The sequence below is a fragment of the Acanthochromis polyacanthus genome, chromosome 12 (genome assembly GCF_021347895.1).
Source record: "Acanthochromis polyacanthus isolate Apoly-LR-REF ecotype Palm Island chromosome 12, KAUST_Apoly_ChrSc, whole genome shotgun sequence".
NCBI lineage: Eukaryota > Metazoa > Chordata > Actinopteri > Pomacentridae > Acanthochromis > Acanthochromis polyacanthus.
Genome location: NC_067124.1, coordinates 31,130,113 through 31,151,575, shown reverse-complemented (window position 1 = coordinate 31,151,575; position 21,463 = coordinate 31,130,113). Strand labels below are relative to the sequence as shown.

Genomic DNA, 21,463 nt, shown 5'->3' with positions numbered 1-21,463 from the left:
ATGTTTGGCTATCTGCATAATGTATAATAATATATATAATATGCTAGAGTATAAATCAGATGCATATCAATATATATATAAAGTTGGTAGTTGAAGTTTATTATATTACATTATTGTTTGTTATTTTTGTTTCTGATTTACATATTTCTTACATACTCATGGACATTATTGATTAGCAGTTATATTAATCCGACCAACAGGCTCACAGTGTAATTTATGCAGAATTACTGAAGGGGGCGCAGCAGGCACAGAGCAGCTTCATCTACCTGCCAGATCTAACCCAACAAGAGCTGAACTTGCAGAAAATTGGCTAATGGCGTACATGTTTGGTGACTTTTCCAAGTTTACCTGCACAAACTGAGGAGAATATCGCGGCTTTTGTTTGTTTATTTGTTTGGAGCTTAATATCTTTCCTCGAGGAATGGCTGCTAATTTGCTGTTTGGAGGCAGAGCTCCATTCGTCCAATCAAGGTAAAGAAACTTTTCATGAAAACTTTCAAACTAACGGCTAGTCAAACGTGGATATTTCATATTTATTACATATTGTGCACATTTTTTTTTAATGAATTTCTTTAACACTAACAGCTATTAAAAACCAAGTTATAATGGCTCCATGGTGGGACCGCGCCCATTTGGGATCGAACATGCAATCTTGTTATCCGCAGTCAAACGCGTTAGGTACTGCAAATATCCACTTTAGTTGGAGTTTCTAAAAATGGAACGATAAATACATTATATTGGTAAATTATGGTCATTTCTTTGTAGTAGCTACTGATAATTAGGTAACATCAGTGTTGTTATCAAATAGCCATACTGGTATGTTCTGTGTAAGAAGAGCAGCTCCACCTCAAAATATTATTAACACCCTATAAACAAGGTGTGGTTCTTATCATCCGAATTGCTCATTTTTTGGTTAATTGTTACTGACATTCTCCCTAAGTTCTTAATAAACTTTATTGATAACATTATAGCCTAATTATTTGTAGTTATACCGACAACGATTGGTCAAATCTCGGCAGGTGCAGTGAAAGTTGATTGGCTGTGTAGAAATCTTGGTAGAAGCGCTGCTTCTGACTGGTTGATTTCTGGTAAGATTCATGGCAGCGATAAGCGGCACACAAATGACACCAGCGACGCTCCTTGAGCCAGGGCCAAAAATTAGATGAGAATAAGATAATAGTCCATTTTTAGTGCGTAAAAAGAACCGAGCCAGCCAGGAGTCGAACCTAGAATCTTCTGATCCGTAGTCAGACGCGTTATCCATTGCGCCACTGGCCCGATGAATATATAGATTTGTCACATATTCGTTAAATATGAGCACTGTGTAGATTTTATCTGGTGGAATAAGCGCTGTATGTGTGCAAACGGTTGCAGGCGTGAATGAAAAGTTTGTGGGACTGTTTTCCTGGTCATACAAGGACGTTTTAATGACTGGGGCCTACAATGGTCTGCTCCGTATTCTGATACGAAACTGTTAGCATAATAAAGCTACTTGTGATCAAAAACAGTTGAGAATCGGGATGTATGTGAAACAAACGATAAAGTAAAAGCACGATAGCGTATATAAATCTCTTCCTCGGCTAAACCAAAGACAAGCCGAAAGTAGTTCAGCTTTTTTTTCATTCTGAAAGCGAAAAAGCAACGAGCCAGCCAGGAGTCGAACCTAGAATCTTCTGATCCGTAGTCAGACGCGTTATCCATTGCGCCACTGGCCCACGTGATCATAAGCTGGAAGAAGACGTTTTTGTTTTTCCAAAACAGCTTTGTCAAATATTGTTATTACGTTCTTGCGGAAGCTTTATGTCAAACTGTGTTGCATTTTACATTGTGCCTAATGGATTGAAAAATAACATTAGCATTAATGACACGACCTACGGCAATAATTGCCTTGTTTCGTTCCCGCAATGTCCCAATTTACCAACAGGTGGCGAAGTTGGACCATAAACTGGAGTGGGTCGTCCAGTGATCGAAGGGTCGGTGGTTAGATTCTCGCTCTGACCTAGTCATGTGCTGTTGTGTCCTTGGGCAAGACACGTAACCCACCAAGCCTCCAGTGCGGCTACTCACACTGGTGTATGAATGTGTGTGAATGTTGGTGGTGGTCGGAGGGGCCGTAGATGCAGATTGGCAGCCACGCTTCTGTCAGTCTGCCCCAGGGCAGCTCTGGCTACAAATGTAGCTTACCACAACCAGAGTGAGAATGTGTGAGTGAATGAATAATGGATCCATTGTACGTGCTTTGAGTATGCCTTAATAGAAAAGCGCTATATAAATCTAATCCATTATTATTATTGTTATTATTATTAAACTGTAACCTTTCCTCAGAGACAGACATTGCCAATGGTGTCAGAAATTAATCTTAACTATATGCCCATTTTCTCACTGGTCATTCTTGACAGATTCATTAAAGCAATGGGGAGTTAAGGGATCAACATTAATAAAACTTAGTCATTATTACTGTAGGAAAGGTAAAGTAATAAAGTTTGCAGGATTTTTGAATCACCACAGTCAGCAATAAATCCCAGGTGTTGTATTTTCCATTCTGTCACTGCCTGGGGTGTAGTGTTGCAACACGTTTTCATGTTTGAACTCACACAGTGAAATCAAGCAACAGTATTGTCTGCCCTGTTATTGCATCACATCTGTATTAATGTGGTGCTTTAACTGTCTGTGTGGGAGAGAAGACATGAACCAAAGCACAAGGGGATCACTAAAGTATCTTTTCCACTTTCACTTACAGATTTACAAAGTAACTGGTGCATTGAATCAATAAGTCAGTCAGTATTTTGCGGAGTTTTATTTAGTGTGGCTCTTTTTGATTTGCACGCTTCTTCTCAAGGCCAACACATACAGTAGGTCACCCGAGCAAGCTGTAAATATTCACTGAAAACATTCACAAAAAAGGACATTACTCTGCAGAATGCACACACAGGCACACTTTCCAATGTAGCCAATGAAAAACCAGATGACTTCATCCGTTCATGATGGAGGCGCTGGTTTTATGTTCACTTCACGGATGCAGAATTACATGGAAGTAGGTTTCATTTGAATATTGGTCGGACACATGAAATGGGAGATTTGAGCGGCAAGCACTTCAGTGCCTGCATTCAGGTTCATTCAAGACACCAATTTGTACCTATTGTGCTTCAGTTCATTTGTGTGAAGGAAAACACAAAGACAATTCAAAATGTAATGTAACATATATGGATCTAATAGTGCTTTCACATTAGATTTTGTGGCTGTGCGGGCTCATAATTTATATTTTTACTATAAAAAAATGACCCACCCTCATCTGCTGTGTCTATAATATACAGAATATTTGACACATTACATTCAGGTTAAATTTAAATCTTGTATTGGGTCTGTTTTTACCTGGATGTAACACATTTACTTTTACCAGTTTACATCAGGAATTAGTTACTTTCTAAGACCATTATGTTTACTGAAGAAAATGTTTTTTGTTTTGTTTGCATGATATTTTTGACATTTGCTTGTCTTTGTTACTCTTTACTATTTGTAGCGACACTGAGATAAGGCTCATTTCCATGCACTGGACATGTCCCAGCTTGTTCTTGGTAATCTGAGCGACACATGCTGCCATCCTGCTTGTACAAACAGGATATTTAAGTAACCTATTATGGGATTTTCATTAACTTTGTTCAACTGGTTTGGGGGCTGTTTGATTTCTGTGATAATCAAGATATGAGGCTTATACTATAAGACCGTTAGTTCTTTTTAAATGAAAACTACAAGGAAACTAAGAGTTGTGAAAAAAGTGCATCTTTGGTTGCACAATATGTCGCCGCCATTGCTTTGTTGTTGTATACTTTTAGTGAGTATTGTTATTTTTGTCGACTTCATCTTGTATTTCTGACATTGTTTTTCGGGCATCATTAAATTTAGACACAGAACTGGTTATAACATTTGCACAATAAGAAGGAGGTAACATTCATGTAGGTGAACTCTCACCGATATAACTAAGAATTATGCTGATGCTGACTCACTGGAGTTCCTCTCAGCAGTCACATGTTCAGACATAAGATTTCTGTTGCATGTGGTGTACATAGCAGCTATTCAGAATCATCCTGCTCACATTTTCAGAACACAGAATCACTGAGCAGAGATGTGCTCTCATGCATACCCCTGGACCTCACTTTTTGGATTCTATAAGGTGTTTGACCTCTCATCCAAGAGGCTTTTTAGTTTAAACTGATGCGGAGTCCAAAATAAATAATGTGACATGGAAAATCACATAGCTAATGTACCGATGACCACCCAAGACTCATATGTATGGACTTTCTAGGGAAGAATCTCAAGACTGCATGATAAGTACCCAATAGATAGATAGATAGATAGATAGATAGATAGATAGATAGATAGATAGATAGATAGATAGATAGATCCAGTTGCTCACGTTACATTTAAGAATGTACAAAAACACACAATAAACATGCAAATTGTGCTGCTTGAAGAAATAAGGTGCCAAAATTGCTGCTATTTGCAATAAAGGTACAAAATTGCTGCCATTTATTATAAGAAAAAGACAATGAAAATGCTAAAATCAAGCCAATAATGAGCACAAGTGGTGTCATAGACATGGCTGTTTCAGATTAATGGACTCCTCTTTTAAATGATCTGCCTTCTCTGTCCAGAACTTTTCTGCCCTCAAAGCAAAATCCTTTTTATTTTATTTTAGATTTAGATGAACTGCTGAATCTTCTCCTAAGGAACCGACCATCTTGTATTGTATGAACTGAAATATTTAATTTGTGGAAGTTAAGGCAAACAATCATGACTCTTTACACAAATTATGCTTTTTATTAAAGCTTAACATTGTGTTTCTTATTTAAAACTCCTTTTATAATCGTGCCCAAATAGATTTCTGCGGTTACAATTACAACTCGATCTGCATTCTCTTAGTTTTACATATTTGAAATGCATGTAAAGCAGAAATGCGCGCACAGCTTGTGGCTAAAATCACATCCAACGTCCAACTCGTCTCTCCGGTGGACAAATCGAGCGCACCCACGCCTTCCCTGTAACCCCGCCCCTCCGGTTAACTCCCCCATGACGCCAGCAGAGTCCTCCCAATGCGGGGGCTCTGTGGATAGGCTCTGGCTACGCCGTGGAGAAAACGTGCATTGATCCCGTGTGGTGTGAGCGACAAACAAATCCGAGCAGCGAGCCGCGGTGACAGGCGGTGAGGCTGCTGCATCCACACGGCAGTTCCCGATTAATAGAGGGATTCATGGGTGTACGCATGCATGCTTTAATGAGTGTGTGCAGATATCTGGCGCTGCTGGACGGTTTTCGAGGATTTAAAAGCGGACTGATCGAGCTGTGGACCCACTGAGGCTCTGCCCCCCAGACCGACTCCCCGCGTCCCTGCATATGTTTCCTGGCATGGCATCATTCTCTCTGCTAATTCATCAAAGGATTAATTGATCAAGTCCCGTTTTGGGTCCTCATGGTGCTTGAAGGGTAAGCAGAATCCGGGGTGTCGGTGTTTTGTTTATCAAATCAGCACCTCGTGGATGCCTGCGTGTCTTTTGTTTTGCAGTCCAGCCCCTGAATGCTTGTCAAAAAAAATGCAAAGCTGGTGCATTTCACCCAGAGTGTTGTCTTTGTGTGTGTGTGGCTGTTTGCAAACAAAAACACACCCCTGGTCTGTGTGTCTCGTGCTAGCAGGGACATGGACGGGATCGGGAACACCATGCAGAAGAAGGCTGCAGAGCTGGAGCGGCTCGCCGAGGTGCTCGTCACCGGGGAACAGCTCAGGTAGGTCGGTCACTTCTGGTGCAAACCCTCGCTGACCTCCACGGTCGGTCACAGCGTCTTTCAGGGGGAAGTTTTGGCATATTTGTGAAATTAATCTGCAAACTTTTATACTTGCAGTATGAAATAATAACTGTTTACTTTCTGCGTGTGCCGCCGTACATGCTGTGGTCAGGACTCTGAATGAGAGCAGTGGGTGTTGTCAGTGGTTAATGATCATGCATGGAGCTATTCTCTCTCTCTCTGCTTACCGGGCCTACAGGCAAGTTTCAGCTCCTCTGCAGTGTGCACAGCCAGACAAAGACATCCACACACGCCTATGTGTAACAGGACAGCCAGAGGCGTTGTAATGTCTGGATTCTGCAGGATGCTTCTTTTCTTTCTGTGCTCATGACTGAACGCACTGTTAATTTTTTGGTTGCTCCACCAGCACAGTGCCCTTTGAGCTGCACAGAGCAAGATGAACCTACTAACCCTGTGTCATTATCATGCCCTGCACATTCATCCTATCAGGGATTTGTACCCAGCCGGTGTTGTTGACATGCTGTACCCTTTGACCTACAGCACTGTACGCAGAGATCAGCTTCATAACCCCGGTGGCGTTCGCTGCCTCATAACCCCAGCAGTGAATAGAGGCTCAGGCGGTAAAGCATGGCACCAATGCCTGGAATTTCAGCCCCCGATTGAACTACGAGGAAAACACGGAGTTGTTTTCTCCAGCTGAGTCTGAAAAATTAAATTGTTGCTGCTTCTGAAGAGCCGTAAAAAGTAACACTGAAGTCATCACCTCGAGAGATTAATAGCTGGTCTGAGCACATCCTCCTCAGTGCACTCTCACTCAGCCCCAGAGCGTTTATCATTGCATGCTTTGTGTGTGTCAGTGTCCCTGGCACAGCTGTGAACACTGAGGCTGCCAGCTGGCAGCATGACTGGTGTCGCTGAGCGGAGGGTTGGTTGGGGTTTCTGTCCCGGAGTCCTCTGAGACGCTGCTGCTGTTCTGGGCAAAAGGACACAGAAGACTCGTGTCTCTTCAGCCTCTGTTTGTGTTTTCTTTCTGCCTGCTCTACAGATGTTGTTTCGTCAGTCGATCCATCACAACTATTTGATGGATTGCTATTAAATTTGGCTCGCATATCCACGTCCCCCACAGGATGAAGCCTGTTGACTTTGGTGACATTTTTGACTTCTGCTCCGGACTTGGTGAAGTTCACATCTGTCACTGTTGGCTGGATTACCATGAACTTTGATACAAACATTCATAAATCATTCATATTTGTACATTTCCGTAACCTTTGACCTTAAATTTCATTCAGTATCTTCCTCATGTCAGTGGTAATGCTAATTAGCACTTGCTAGCATGCTGCCACTATAACTAAGGTGAAACTCTGAACACGGTAAACATCATATCTGCTTACTGTTGCATGTTGCTTTGTCATTGTGGTCATGTTAGAGTGCTGATGTTAGCGTTTAGCTCAAAGCACTTCTCTGTCTGAGTACAGTCTCACTTAGCTGCCTGCGTATGAGGAGCAGCTCTCACATTTAATAGCAGCACTGGATGTGCATTTCAGATATCGGCAATGAAATTATGACAAATAATGCCACTTTTACCATTCAAGTGTATGAAGTTTCTCACTACAGATGTCTATAGATCACCTGTAGATATCTGCAGCTGTAATTCCAGTTTCACACGTCTAAAATGCATTTTTTTCCTTTATGAATTCTAATTTAAGATATATATAATTCCTCTTAACTCAATTTGTCTACACTGTCTCTTATAGATTTCTTAATTTAAGTTTGAACTAGTTGGAATGATCTTATCTCAAGCTGGAATTCTGCTAAGTCGAAATCTAATTACAGATATCACAAATTCGATTTTTGATGAGATTAATCGGCGTTGCAAACATCTCTAGTTGCATCAGAAGCTGCAGCAAGCAGGAGGTGGAGGCATTCTATGGCAGTGCAGGCGTGACCGCATATGACAGGCTGTTTTACCACCGTGTCAGAGCAGCATGAGGCTGAAGTTCTGGTAAATTTCGACCGCAAGACTCCCAATAACTAAAGCTCCCATTCTCCAGAAATTCCTCGCTGATGAGCTCTTCCCAGTTTACGGCATTCTCTCACAGTCTTATCCACCACAGCAGCCGCCATCGCTTCTACTGACACAGTATCCAATGGAAAGGCCATGCACGAGGATATTTGCAATTGAGATGTGTGCAGATGTTGTTTTGGCTGATTAAAAATGAATCATGGATAACTTCAACTGTTGTTTTTACCAGTCAGAATCAATCAGTCACAGTTTATTTATAGAACACTTTTTGTACAAATGAAATGCAACATGAAGTGGATAAAAATGCAAGAAAACAATATGAACACCTGTAGTGTCATGTTATAAATAAAGGACTTTAAAACACTGAGGAAACACTAAAATAAAATAAGTCAAATTAAATATCCATCATTAAAATATAGGAAGATACGTGAAGGGCAAAATAGACGTCAGAATGAGTACAAACAGACTAAAAAGGAAGTATTAAACGATACAGTGGAATAAAATATGTAAATAAGTGATTAAATAGAGAGATTAATGAATAAATTACATCTGGGAAGAGTAATTAATAAATATAATCCATGAAATCCATTCAAGGCCTGACTAAAAAGGTAGATCTTGAGTTTACCTTTAAAAACATCAACACAAACTCGACTATTTCAATTTAAAAACAGCTTGTGGACTCTTGTTTTTCTTACATTTCACAGTGTAAAGACACACTTTTCCACAGCTTTTCCTTCACTGTTCACCTTGACTCCCTGATTAAGCTTCGTCCCGAACAAACCGAAGGGCGAAATGAGAACAGGAGTAAATCAAAGCCGGTTCCATTCCGTCAGCCGCAGCATTCACGATTAGAAAATTCCACATGATATGAACAGCAGCAGGTATAAAAGCGAGGAGTGGCCACACCTTTTGTTTGTTCGTTTTATCACGAGTCCAGCTCAGGGAACATGACACAGTTCCTGATACTGATAACAGAACACTGGCTGGTTTTTTTTTTTTTTTTTCCACGTCTTTGTGTCCCATCTTGTCGTATCACAGGACAGATCTGTATTTCATCCTGAAAAACAGATCGACATCATGGCACAGAGTCCAGGCAGATGCTGTAGTGAGTCTTGTGACCGGTTCGTAGTTGTAAATGGGGAGTTTGTTGCACCGCGGCAGGCAGAATGTGGGTTTATGAATGCTTTCAGCTGGAGTCATTCAGAAATCCTCCTGCCTGCTATTGTTTGAGTCGGTGCGAGTGTAAGATTTTACTTCCAGCTTCTTTGTTTTTATGTGAGGATTAGACTGAAGCTGAGCACAGAGAGAGGATGCCCGAATTTGCAGTCTGTAAGTCCTTCAGCTGAGTTTGTTTGCCTGTCTCGAGTCCTGGCAGAACAGTTGGACCGAAGCTGTCGGTGCTAATCTGGAGTGATGCTGGCCAGCTGCACACGGACTCAGCAGGCAGTGGAACAAGCCAGCTGCAGGAGGCTTGGCTGAAACTTGGTTTTTGGCTCTTTCACAGCATTCGGGTTCAGGTGGAGGTCAGCGCGGTGACGTGAAACCAGCGTCAAGGCCATCCACGAGAGCTGTATCATGTTATCACGTCATATAGTGACATATATTCCTGCAGGCAAAGTTTCAATGCCATAAATTCACCTCCAACCTCCAGAACTGGTTTGCCCTGTCAGCTTAAACAAACACTTGACCTCGTGTGTTCATGTTGTCCTTTAATCTCTAAATCATTTTTTGTGCTCTTTGAAGATTGTTTGTCTAAGATACTGAAATATGAAACGCACGTCACATAGATAAGTACAGAAGAAAACTTAGACTGTTCTGCTTAAACTTCTGAACCCCAAGTAAGTTTTTCTCTGTGCATTTTTCTCTCTAATATAAAGTCCTTTACCTCTATGGAAACAACACAATCATTGGTAGAAGGAGACAGAACTCAGAAATATCTTGTGTGCAGTATAATCGCCAGAACACCAGAAATGATCAAAAGCAAAAGTTGATCTGATGATTTATTTTACAAAAGAAATCAAAACAGCTGAAATTAACATCTACACTTTCCAAATTCCCATTTGTGACGAATACTGGAAAAGAAATAGTGGCTTCTACACACTGCAGACATTTAACTTTTACAGCTTCTACAAATAGGCGTTTTCACACAAGTCAGTACATCAGCAGCAGAAAGATGTTTCTCCACGCTGAATGTATCTTCTGATAACTTGCTAATCTATGTAGCAATTTTGAGCCATCCTGCATTTGTTTTATTGATCAAGTATGTTTGAGTTTCCTGTCAGTCTCTCTAATTAGTTTCTGTACTTTTCTCCTCTCTGCTCTGTGGAAACACAACCTGCAGTTCAGCTGAAAAGTACCTGACGTTTTGTCACATCACACGAGTCTCTATGCCATCTTGGTTGTGCTAAAAAGTGCAATTTTTTTAAACAGAATCTTATGAAATCATCTATTTTGATACATTTTTGAAACAGACCCGTAGAACAAAACGACAAATTGGAGATTTATCACAACTTTTATTACTTTTATTTATATTTTTGTGCTGGGAAACCTTGGGTCCTGCCACTTTCATAGATGCTGCTTTAAGACATATCACTTAGTTTACCATATTCCAGTCCAAACACACCCCTGTGTCTCAACAGCACTCCCTGAGCACGACAACGTGGCTCCTGACTCTGGAAAAACTGCTCAGGAATGACTCTAAGAATGACAAAGAGCTCAGGGCGTCGGCCAGCGTCTTAACTCCCCCGATCCCAATTCAGTCGAGCATCTACGAAATATGTCGCAACAAGCCGGCTCCACAGAGGCCACAAACCACAACCCACAGCACCCAAAGGATCCACTTACACTGTTCTGGTGTCAGACACCACAGGACGCCATCAGAGGTCCGCGTCCTGAAGGGCCACAGATGGAAACCAACACAACATTAGGCAGGGGGTTTTAACATTGTGGCTGATTGATGCATCTCATGTCTCTGCACCACAGAGCTGCGTTGTTGTCTAAGAATTATTCCAAACGCACTGAGCCACACGGCTGCTCTGAGTGACGGCTTCCTTAACTATCTTGAACGCCACAGTTTACTCTGAGTCAGTCCCACATGTCATCATCCTGCTGCCATAAATTCTCACTGGGGCAACAAATTGCAAACTAATCCGCAGCTGAAAGTAATCCCCCAAGAAGTTGGAAATAATCCTCCTGTTTGTGTAACCTTTGCTAGAGATGACAGTGTCCAGCTGTTTTGGGAAATTATGGAGCTTTTTTTAGGAATGAAGCCGTGTATTTGTATTATTTCATCTTATTTGTTTTAAAGAGAATGGATCTTTAGTAACAGCATGTGGGCGTAGAGCTGAATGTCACTGACAGGTCATCTGTCTGACTCCAGTTTTTCTGTTATAAGTGTTCAACAAAGCAAAATAAAGGTTCTCATCCTTTTTTTTCAAATTGTGCTCAAGAATCCTCAAGAACAGTCTTTTCGTTTGCTACTTCTTTGTTTGTTTCCAGGCTGCTGAGTGATTTATGGCCTGCAGTTGAACCAGAGAGTTTTTTAGTTATTCACGGAATGTGGTTGCTGCACACGACTTATTTTTGACCATTTTTTAAAAAATATATCTTTAAAATAAAACGATTCCGATAAAATACCAGAAAATCGGACAGCTCTTACTGTTTATATGGTTTAATTTCTGCATTATATGTATAATTTCTGAATTTTTTTTAGATGATAGACCTTTCATGCCTGTTGGTAGGTTTTAGATTTCAGAAGGTGAAGCCATCATGCCAGTTTTGTCTTTGAAATATCAAGGTACAGATGATAATTGTTGTTAGTTGGTAGTTTTTTTGAGGAATCGTGAAGAATCCTCAAGAAAATAGTCTCCAGCTGCACAGTCACTCATGGTTTATGGCTTATGACTGCGCCAAGGAGTTGAGATTTTTTTGTTTTTCATAGAATCTGCTTACTGCACACTGCTTACTTTTGACAAGTTTTTAAATTATGCCTGCAAAATAAACTTGATTTTGATTAAATATTATGATCTTAAGCCAAAATGTGGTTACTTTCACAATTAGATGAAGGACTGTCAGGAAGTTGAAAATCATACAGTTTTTCCCGTTACTTTTCTGGCTCTGATAATGCAGAATTTTGGGATTTTTTTTTAGATAACATATTCTAAAGCTGTTGCTTGGTTTTGGATTTCAGAAGGAGAAGCTGTAATGCCAGATAGATTTTTAAAATAGCAACATACAATTGTTCATTTCTTTAAGGAATCATGCTGAAAAATACAGAAGAAAACCTCTGTTCTCCTGCTACTTGTTTGCTTCCAGGCTGCGGCTCCATGAGGGGAAGGTGATCAAGGACCGGAGGCACCACCTTCGAACTTACCCGAACTGCTTTGTTGCCAAGGAGCTCATTGATTGGCTGATCGAACACAAGGAGGCCTCCGATCGAGACACGGCAATCAAGATCATGCAGAAACTTCTGGACCAGAGCATCATCCACCACGGTGTGTGTGTGTGTGTGTGTGTGTGTGTGTGTGTGTGTGTGTGTGTGTGTGTGTGTGTGTGTGTGTGTGTGTGTGTGTGTGTCTGTGTCTGTGTCTGTGTCTGTGTGTGTGTGTCTGTGTGTGTCTGTGTCTGTGTGTTAGTCTTGTGTTTTCTGTTTTTTATAACAGCGAGGGTCTCTCTCCATGTCTTCCTCTCTTTCTTTCTTCCTTGACATTTTCTGGGAACAAGCGGTGCCTTTTAATAAATGATTCTTGCTGTTTTCTGGCCAGTTTGGCTCCAGCACAGCGTCTCGCTACCTGATGCACATTTGACCAGACTCTGGAGACACAAAGAGAGGACTGCCTTTGTTTTTAATTGATGCTTAGACACGGCCAACTTCATATTAAATCGACCAAACTGGAGGTTAATGAATTTAAGATGTTTATACGTTAGTAGTTGCTTTATACAGAGACAATCAACATTCCCATGAGGCCCTAGTGGCACATTTCATGCTGTATTATGTCATCGTAAATTAGCTCCAGCAGATACAGATGGTCGTAACCTAAAAGCGCCTCTGCAGCTCGCAGTTAGGTGTCATTAAAGGGAATGGATTTACCTGTAAAGTACATGTGGAGTTGGTTGGCTTGTTAGTTAGAGGTGTTAATAATGTTTAAACAGGTTTTGATGTTTATTTGGATCTCGTAAGTTAACTGTAAAGCATCGTCTGGCTGGATTTTGCTCTTGTCACATTTTTACTCACTGTAGGTTCATTTTGCAATGTAAAGTCCTTTACTGCTATAGAAACAAGACAACCATGACTAGGAGAGAGAAATCAAACATGTTTTTATGCAATAAATCATATTTAAAGTGCCATAAATCGCAAAAAGCAAACAAAGTTTAATCTCTTGGATCATTTATTTTGCAAACATCAGAAAATCCCGGAAAGTGCTTACAGGCGTTACCAGTTCTGGGAAGAAATTGTGGATCTCCAAACTCATCATTTTTAACCACTTACATTTTTATGTTGTTGTTCTCTCCCATATTTTTGTCCAAACAGCCTGCAGTTCAGCTGAGAAGTACCAGAATTTTTGTGAAGTAGACTGCTGGCCATGGTGGAGTCAGTTAGGGCTTCTTGGTTGTACCGGGGACTGCAGTATTTTTTGTTTTTTTATGCCATCTAGTTATTGTACAAAGCTTCTTTTTGGCACATTTTTACAGTGCGACATGTAGAATACAGGGATTCTGGTGAAATAAATATTTTCAGCTTGAATTAGGCTAGTTTTTCACACAAACTCAAAAAAGAGTTGAGTCTTACTTTCAGGTAAGACTCAACTTTACAGTTTCTGGCTGTGATAAATGAAAGTAATGCGTACATTTGATGATTTGGGGTTTAGCTATAATTTATATTTAAATACCTAGATAGAGAATTCAATGAAACTCCAAGACAGCTCTGTCAATGTCCATCTGTGTCTCTCTCTCTCTCTCTCTCTCTCTCTATATATATATATATATATGTATATATATATATATATATAGTGTATCTGTGCACAAAAGGCTCCACTTCCTCACAGTCTGTTTGTAACAAACTCTACCTTTTGTGGTTCTTTGTCTCCAATGATCCGTGTTTCTCTCTTGCTGAAGTGTCTTTCCTGCATGCTGTGTTTGTAGTGTGTGACGAGCACCGGGAGTTCAAAGACATGAAGTTGTTTTACCGCTTCAGAAAGGACGACGGCACGTTTCCGCTGGACAGTGAAGCCAAGGTCTTCATGAGGGGGCAGAGGATCTATGAAAAGTAAGCGCACACAAACCCAAACCCAAGCAGCAACCACACAGACACACACGAACTGAAAGTGTCCTTTGCGGCTACATTTCGTTGTGTCATTGCCCAGCCCTTATGGTATCATAACAAAGAAGAAAAACACCCAAACCTACATTTGCTGTCATGCTGGAGCACACAGATTGATAAGGGAGTTACTTTTTCATAAAATGTTTCATCTCTTTTATTTATGTGCTCCCTATTCCTGCAGGCGTATCCTTCCGCATTCCCTCTGTTTGAGTTTTACTGTGATGCACTGATATGAATGATTGCATGCAAGATATTTAAATTGTCTCCATAAAGGCAGCGCTTGTGAAGAATGCTGATGTGATGAATAGTGAACTATGACTTCTGTATTTGATGCCGTTTCATGTTTTGGAGCTTCATAGCCCTCTTGGCAAACTATGACACATACCATCCATGTGTTTCCTGCCTTCCTCTCTGTGTCTCTTTGTAAGAGTCGCTGCCGTTCTCCACAGCATGCTGATTGAGTACATCAGAAACTCCGCCACCCTTCGTTTTTCGAAAATTAGTTTTGCTGTTAAATTTGATCCTATTAGATGAGAGTGCATATCTCTGAGCTGGGCTGCTTTTCGAGAGTAATGAAAGCCTGCAGGATGAGAAAAATCAGAGCATATTGGAAGCTTCTTAACAAGAGATGAGTCACAGCATTTGTTTAGAGATGAGCAGAGCAAATGGAACTGTTTTTGTTTGTCATCAGCTTTGTACCCGTGTAGTATTTCCAGTAATGTTCTGACTAATAGTTTCTACCAAAACACCACAGGCGTGTATCTCCACCTGTCTGTCTGTGTCTTGGTTGTGTATCAGTGGCATCATCGCAGTTTTGGATTCACACACTTTACGTCTCTGTGAAGAAACGCTCGAGCAAACAGGGCTTCTCTGAACACGTCGTCTTAACACGACCTATTTTTTTATGTGTGTTTCTGAGTCAACACACACACACACACACACACACACACACACACACACACACACACACACACACACACACACACACACACACACACACACACACACACACAGTGAGTTGTTGCATAAGAAAGAAATAGTCCAAGGGGAGACATCTGTCGTCTCTACTCTCAAAGCTATGTGTTTATGTAATCACTATGGTGCAGCCCAGCATTCACACACCCTCCAGCTCTACTCTGGTGGTTTCTTGCTTGTGAGCTGCTTCACGGCTACACTTAGGGCACAAATAACAGTCCTGCAGCGTAAACAAACAACTGTCTTTCTTGTGCCTGAGTGCAAAGTGCAAACATGTCCCATTGAGGGAAGATCGCTGTTCCTGCTTCCTGTTTTCATACGAGTGAAACAGTGTATGATTTAGTTCTGCAGTGAGCAGTTTTCTTACCTAAGCACTACACGGGTTAAAAAAGTGACTTTTTTTATCTAGTGTTTCGGATCAACAACATTAAAGCCACAGAAGTGGGAACCAGATTGTCGTAAATGCGTGGGTTGTTGGCCTCAAATGGGAATTTGGCCTCGTTACATGTCTGCTATGGCACGCTCATACAGTGGAGAAGAAACGTAGGCTGATGTATGTTCCCATCGGGGGTTTTGTTTATTACATAAATACCCATTTCTTGGGTTATCCACCAAAAATGACTCACTTTCATAGCTTCAATATATCAGTGATGCAAACCTGACTCTTGTTGTTTCCACGTGGATATGTTTGTCAGGTGTTTATTAATCCTTTGTTGTATCTTCAAGACCCCCTCCGGTGAAAATCCATTTATTTACCTTATTGACACATCCATATGGTGTTTTTGATATGCTAGAAGACATGTCAGGAGCAGATTAAGCAGTCATGGCTGAGTATTTTCACACTGAAACTGCAATTGACTGATGATTCAAAGTTGCAGAGTTTGATATATAATGCACTTAAGTACCAGTCCTGTTGGCTTGCAGGGTTGGGCTTTTCTTCAAAATTGGTTTCTAGTTGGAACATATGTGGCTGAATTACCCCAATAATATAACTTGTCATTGTGAGTAGAGCAGTTTTGCAGTGTTTGAATAGAGTTGTAGGTGAGCTGGTGTGCATGGGGTGCAGGAAGCAGGAAGCAGTAGGTGTAGAGAGAGTCGAGGTCTCAATAGATCCACACATTCTAGAGGAAGCTAAAGTATAGGGTTGCATCAAAGCCATTTGAAAGCAGGAAGGAGTTATTTTCCTCGGGAAAACTTCTAATTCTGTAACTTAGACAGATATGAATTTTTAAGGGTTTAATCAATGACTGAGAGCAACTTTAACCCTTTGCGCTTCAATGCGCTTCAGTGTCCCGCCGGCGGTACACCTACTAATTTGCATAGGAATTTCAAGGATGTCCGACGGCTGCAAACGCGCTTATACAAACACTATACGCCGATGGAAAGCTTAGATTCTCATGAATCCGCCCGTATAAACCACTTTCAGATGCGATTACCACAGCGGGCAAGAAAAACACATTTGTCCGACAAAAACGAATATTCATCCATCCGTTCTCTATACACGGCTTCAAAGCACACAGCGCGACTCACATTTCCAGGTTCATTATTACACACAGAAAAAAAGATTCCACAAAAAACGGCCATAATCCAACCTTTTACATCCAGACGACACAAGCCAGTAAACTATTTTATCCAAAACATGTCCTGAAGTCGGTATAAAATCCACGAGTCGGTCGTTTTCAAGGAAATGCACCTCGCGATGTGCGTCCAATATTCCCTGTATTTTTCGTCATTTTTTTAAATTTAGAAATAGAATATTAGCGATTTTTTTGTACTGAAAACGGCTGGAATTGACTGCAGCTTAAAGGGTTAATATCTAGTAGATGTACAGCATTTTGTACAGACATTCATGGTTGAATTCTTATAACTTTGGAAAACTTCAAATTCTGCCACGAGGTTTAGATTTGAATTTTTTAATGTTTGAGTGAAATGAATTCCTGTAAATGTAAATAGCATTCCCATTAGCTTCAGCTATATGTTGCATGTAGTGCCAATCAACCCACAAACCACGAAGAACAACGCCAATAATGTTCTGTCTCTCATCATGATTGGTCAAGGCTCCAAAACTCCAAAACTGTTCACACTGAAACACATTTTGATTATGTCCATAACATGAAACCTTAAATTTTGTATGGAAGGTAAACATAGTAAGCATGACGGCACTAATTGGTTTGTAGACTAATGTTTGGAAACCTTGAGTTTAGAAGTAAACGTCACGTGACATGACACAAATTACCAACTTTGATTGGCTATTCACCATCTTGGCGCCCTCAAATTAAACTTTTATCCAAGAAGAATGGCATTGCTAGTTTGCACAGTATGCAAACACTTTTAGGACCCCTAAAATGGAGACTTTTGGAAACGAGCCTGCTATCCCTGGTTTAGTTTCAATCCTGAATAAGGTATCCTTGAGTGTTTTAAAAAGCAGCAGCAACTAAAATGTATTCTCATAATTGTAAGTCTTACTCTGGGATTGTATTGCAGAGACTTTTGGAAAAGTTGATTCACACTGCCATGCCTGTTTTCTGATTGGGTCTGAACCACTACGGTTCATTCTTCTGATCTCCTATTGTGCCACATCAGTCTTGGCCACCAGTAGTTTTCTGCATGAATTAAAGACATTGTTGACCTTGTTGTTTTGTTCTAGCAGCCGTTCTGTAGCTAAGGGAATCGGTGACCTTCCTTTTCACCATTGCTGTCCTTCATCTAGTATTTTCCAAGCAACCCTTCAAATCCAGCTTTATGCTGACACCGACACCTGCATGCATGAAGGGTCATGTGATATCAAGCATCACGAATATGGAGATGATGTTTAAGATGGAGCGAAAAGATCCTTTTCGTTTTAAAATGCTGTTTTAATAGTGAGTGTAACCTAAATGTCCCAATCAGTAACCGATGACTGTGTGACCATTGTTCAACATGAACCAATACCAGAATGCTAAAACTGAAGCAGCCATCATTGATTGTATTATTCACACTAGTCTGCCCTTATTGCATAAATTTGTATGCATGAGTAAACTCTAACAGCATCAGTCTACATGACTAAACAACGTGTTCCATAAAGCGTCATCCCCTTCAACCAGTTCACGTCTAGTTTTTCTACTGGAAAAATAAACAGCCCTCCAAACGCATGAACTGATCTCAGATGCTGTCGATTGTCAAAACTGCCTAAACAGAGTCCAACAAACAAACCACACAAAGATGTTGTTTTGACAGCAGTTCCTAAGCGACAGAGAGGAACATTTAAAGCATTGTTTGCCGTGTGGGATGTTTACAAGTGTGTGTGGTCTAGATCAGGTCTGAATTTCATAAGCGCGATTTTTGTCATGCTCATATTAAAATGTCAAATCTTCTGAATAGATGAATCCTCGTGGCTCAGGTGGCAGAGCAGGATGCCCACTAATTGCAGGATCAGTGTTTTAATCCGGAGCTCCTCCACATGCCAAACCCTTATGAATAATGCAGGTATCGGCTTGATTTAATCTTAGATTCACACAGCAAGAATGTGCACCTCTGTCCACAGATGCCTTCACACGTGATCCAGGATTTTATTTTAGCCTGACTACATTAGCTGTGCATTTTGTGCTTTGCTAAGGGATATGTCAGCTGTGGGAAGGTTCCAGCTTCGCTATTCCGCCTCCACACTCAGATTTAACCTGTCAGTGCAGGCATGAAACCAGCAACTGTGTGGTTTGAAGCTCACTTTGCTAGTTCACTTCAGTTGAATTTAAAATTGAATGTGATTTATAGTTGCAGTATCACTTCAAATTCAAAGTTTCCGGTTGAAACTTGAAGGAACTGCATGCAAAGAATTTTCATCGCTCTCTCCTTAGCAGACATTCAATCTTATCTGTCACAATTTCACAAGACTTGAGATACAGTCTGTGTGTGTGTGCTTTGCTATTGTCCTAACCTGTGTGCACCCATGCCTTTATTGTTATTTTGTTGGTGCACTAACGCTAGCTTTAGCATGTGAGAGAAATGCAGTTGGTGAATTCCACAGGACTTTTCAGGGCTGGAAAACACCTCAGTTGAAAATCACAAAGACTGTTTTTTTATTCCCAGGCCGACCTTTATTCTGAGCCTTTGTCATCTTCAGTGGAACCACAAAGAATTGTGTTGGTGGTTTTTGCATGTTTTCTGCTGCAACTGCAAATTGTGTATATTTTACAGTTCTTGTGGCCATTTTTTTCCCATTCATTCCCGACATCCATCCCACTTAAAGTCCATTCAGCTTTTCTTTCTGTCAGTTACAGACTTGCAGTATAGATACAATTACACCGACAAACAACAACACAAACCTTTCATTTCTGAACATACCAGTGCTTATTTAGAAATGATCATGGCTGTAGTTCGTTTATAAGAGCAGATGGAGCTTTTCCACATGACCAACCAGTAACAGTAGGAGGTCATGATAGTACTGAAAATTAAGGTTGTTTCTAAACCTCAAAGATCACCAGCTGGTTTGAAAAGCATCTAATCTTTAAAAATAATGGCAAGAATAACAGCATTTATCAGAGAGAGAGAAAATGCAAGAACAGAAAACAAATTTTCAACTTTGCAGTGGTCCTTGAGCTAACCCTCAGGTTCAAATAGGAAAATAAATCAAATATGAGCTTTGTTTGCACAACTGAAAAGCAGTGTTTGATTCACCAGCAACCAACAGTCAAGTGACAAAAATTCAGGGACTATTTGGCTGCACTCGGCTCAACTGCAGGCAGTATGAGAAGATAGGTAGAGAAAGAAATGAATGAGATGGAGAACGAAATAAATAAAATAAATGCAAGGTGGTTCAATAATTGCATACAGAGTCTTGAGCAAGTTGTTGGAATACTTATTCAGCACGGTGAAATGTCTTTCTAGATCTGATTTGCAGAGTAGTGTGAAAACGGTTAGTCTGTGGTGACTCTCAAACTGTATGTTGTAAATTATCAGTAGCATGTAGTGCTAGTTTTTTTTTTTTTCCAGTATTTGTAACACCTGCCAGCAGTTGGAAAGATGTTTCTTTATTTCAAAAATAAATAAATCATGAAACAAATTGAATTATCTTTTTTTTTTTTTTTAAATGTTTTTTGGTCCTGAAAGTGTCGTACTGCTCAGAAAATAATTTACCAAAAGACCTTGTACTGTTCCTATCAATATGCAGGACTTCTTACATCAAACACTGAGTTAAAATGTGACAGGAGAAAGTGTAGATTATTCAAGATTAGCCTGAGGTAAACTAATGCTAATGTGTACCACAAGTACTGTTAAGTGAAGCTGTCATTTATTCAGTTAGGGCCCTTTAAGTTTAAGTTATATATCATTTTATAATTCGACCGATTATAGTTTGTATCTCCATTCATCCATCCATTATTTAAATGTACTTCATCCTGTAGAGTCATGGGTCACTCGACATTGAAATGTGATTCACTTCTATCCAGCTCTGCTTAGAAATGAGTTATATTTAGAAATCATTTCGATTCTGTGTTAAATAATTAAAGGCAAAATCTAAGAAAAACTCCAAACTCAGCTTGTTCCATCATATAAGGTCCAGTGTTTTGATAGGCATTTGGTAGTTTTTGTAAGTTATATATCATTTTATAATTAGACCCATTTATATAATTTGCATCTCCAATCATCCATCAATTATTTAAATGTGGTTCATCCTATTGAGAGTCACGGGTAACTTGAGTTTTCCCAATTGGAAAAGTCGCCTCTTATTTTGTAATTTCTTTTCCAGTAACTTTTTCTTGCTTCCTGATGCTGAGGCTTACTTGCTCTACATCCATCTCATGTGGCCCTTCAATGACCTTTAAGTGACGTTATCAGTTTTTAAAGTTGTATGAGAGTAGAGTCATCAGTTCTCCAACTTCACGCAGGACCAGATCTGAGAGCAGTGAACAGCGAGGCGATCCTGCCACCATGTCAGTGGACAGCACTCGGCTTGAGTTATATATGCTGACTGAACAGCTTCTCTGAGTGCAAATTCAGGTCAGGCCAGTTCAAATCGTCCCAGTTGAGGCTATCATGATCCATTTATATACTGTATCTGGAGTCCCAGGTAATGAATAATGCACTGTGTTGCTCAAGCTGCTATTATTTGAGGTGCAGAGTACAGTACTGTGTCAGTCCCTTTGAGCTGGTGTACCATGATCTGTTGACTTAACATGTTTAAATGGATTAAAAGCCATTGTGTACACAGGTAGGTCTCATGGAACATTATGTCCAGCTCTTTCAACATTTGTATTATGATGCTGGCCTCTAATGTGGGCCATAGCAGTCGTTCTTCTACGGCTCCTAATCCATCAAAATTTGACATCTAGGCAAGTCATGTGTTCAGTGTTGACTTTACATGACAGACAGAC

At 40.4% G+C, this 21,463-nt stretch overlaps 1 protein-coding gene and 2 non-coding genes across 4 annotated transcripts in view; 1 reads left to right on the top strand and 2 right to left on the bottom strand.

Moving 5' to 3' along the window:
- Positions 1-1,205: 1,205 nt before the first annotated feature.
- Positions 1,206-1,278, bottom strand: trnar-acg (transfer RNA arginine (anticodon ACG)). The gene has a single exon. It is a non-coding gene; the product is annotated as a tRNA-Arg (tRNA).
- A 364-nt stretch (positions 1,279-1,642) lies between these two features.
- trnar-acg (transfer RNA arginine (anticodon ACG)) lies at positions 1,643-1,715 on the bottom strand. The gene has a single exon. It is a non-coding gene; the product is annotated as a tRNA-Arg (tRNA).
- Positions 1,716-5,080: 3,365 nt separating this feature from the next.
- deptor (DEP domain containing MTOR-interacting protein) overlaps positions 5,081-21,463 on the top strand; it is a 54,749-nt gene continuing 38,366 nt past the window's right edge. Inside the window, exons 1-4 of one of the 2 annotated variants that reach the window (XM_022194223.2) lie at positions 5,081-5,481; positions 5,689-5,778; positions 12,137-12,315; positions 13,964-14,087. In XM_022194223.2, coding sequence (XP_022049915.1) covers positions 5,468-5,481; positions 5,689-5,778; positions 12,137-12,315; positions 13,964-14,087 — 407 coding nt within the window. In that variant the 5' untranslated portion in view covers positions 5,081-5,467. Of the gene's footprint in view, positions 5,482-5,685; positions 5,779-12,136; positions 12,316-13,963; positions 14,088-21,463 lie in introns of both variants that reach the window. The other variant, XM_022194222.2, reaches the window with a different exon arrangement.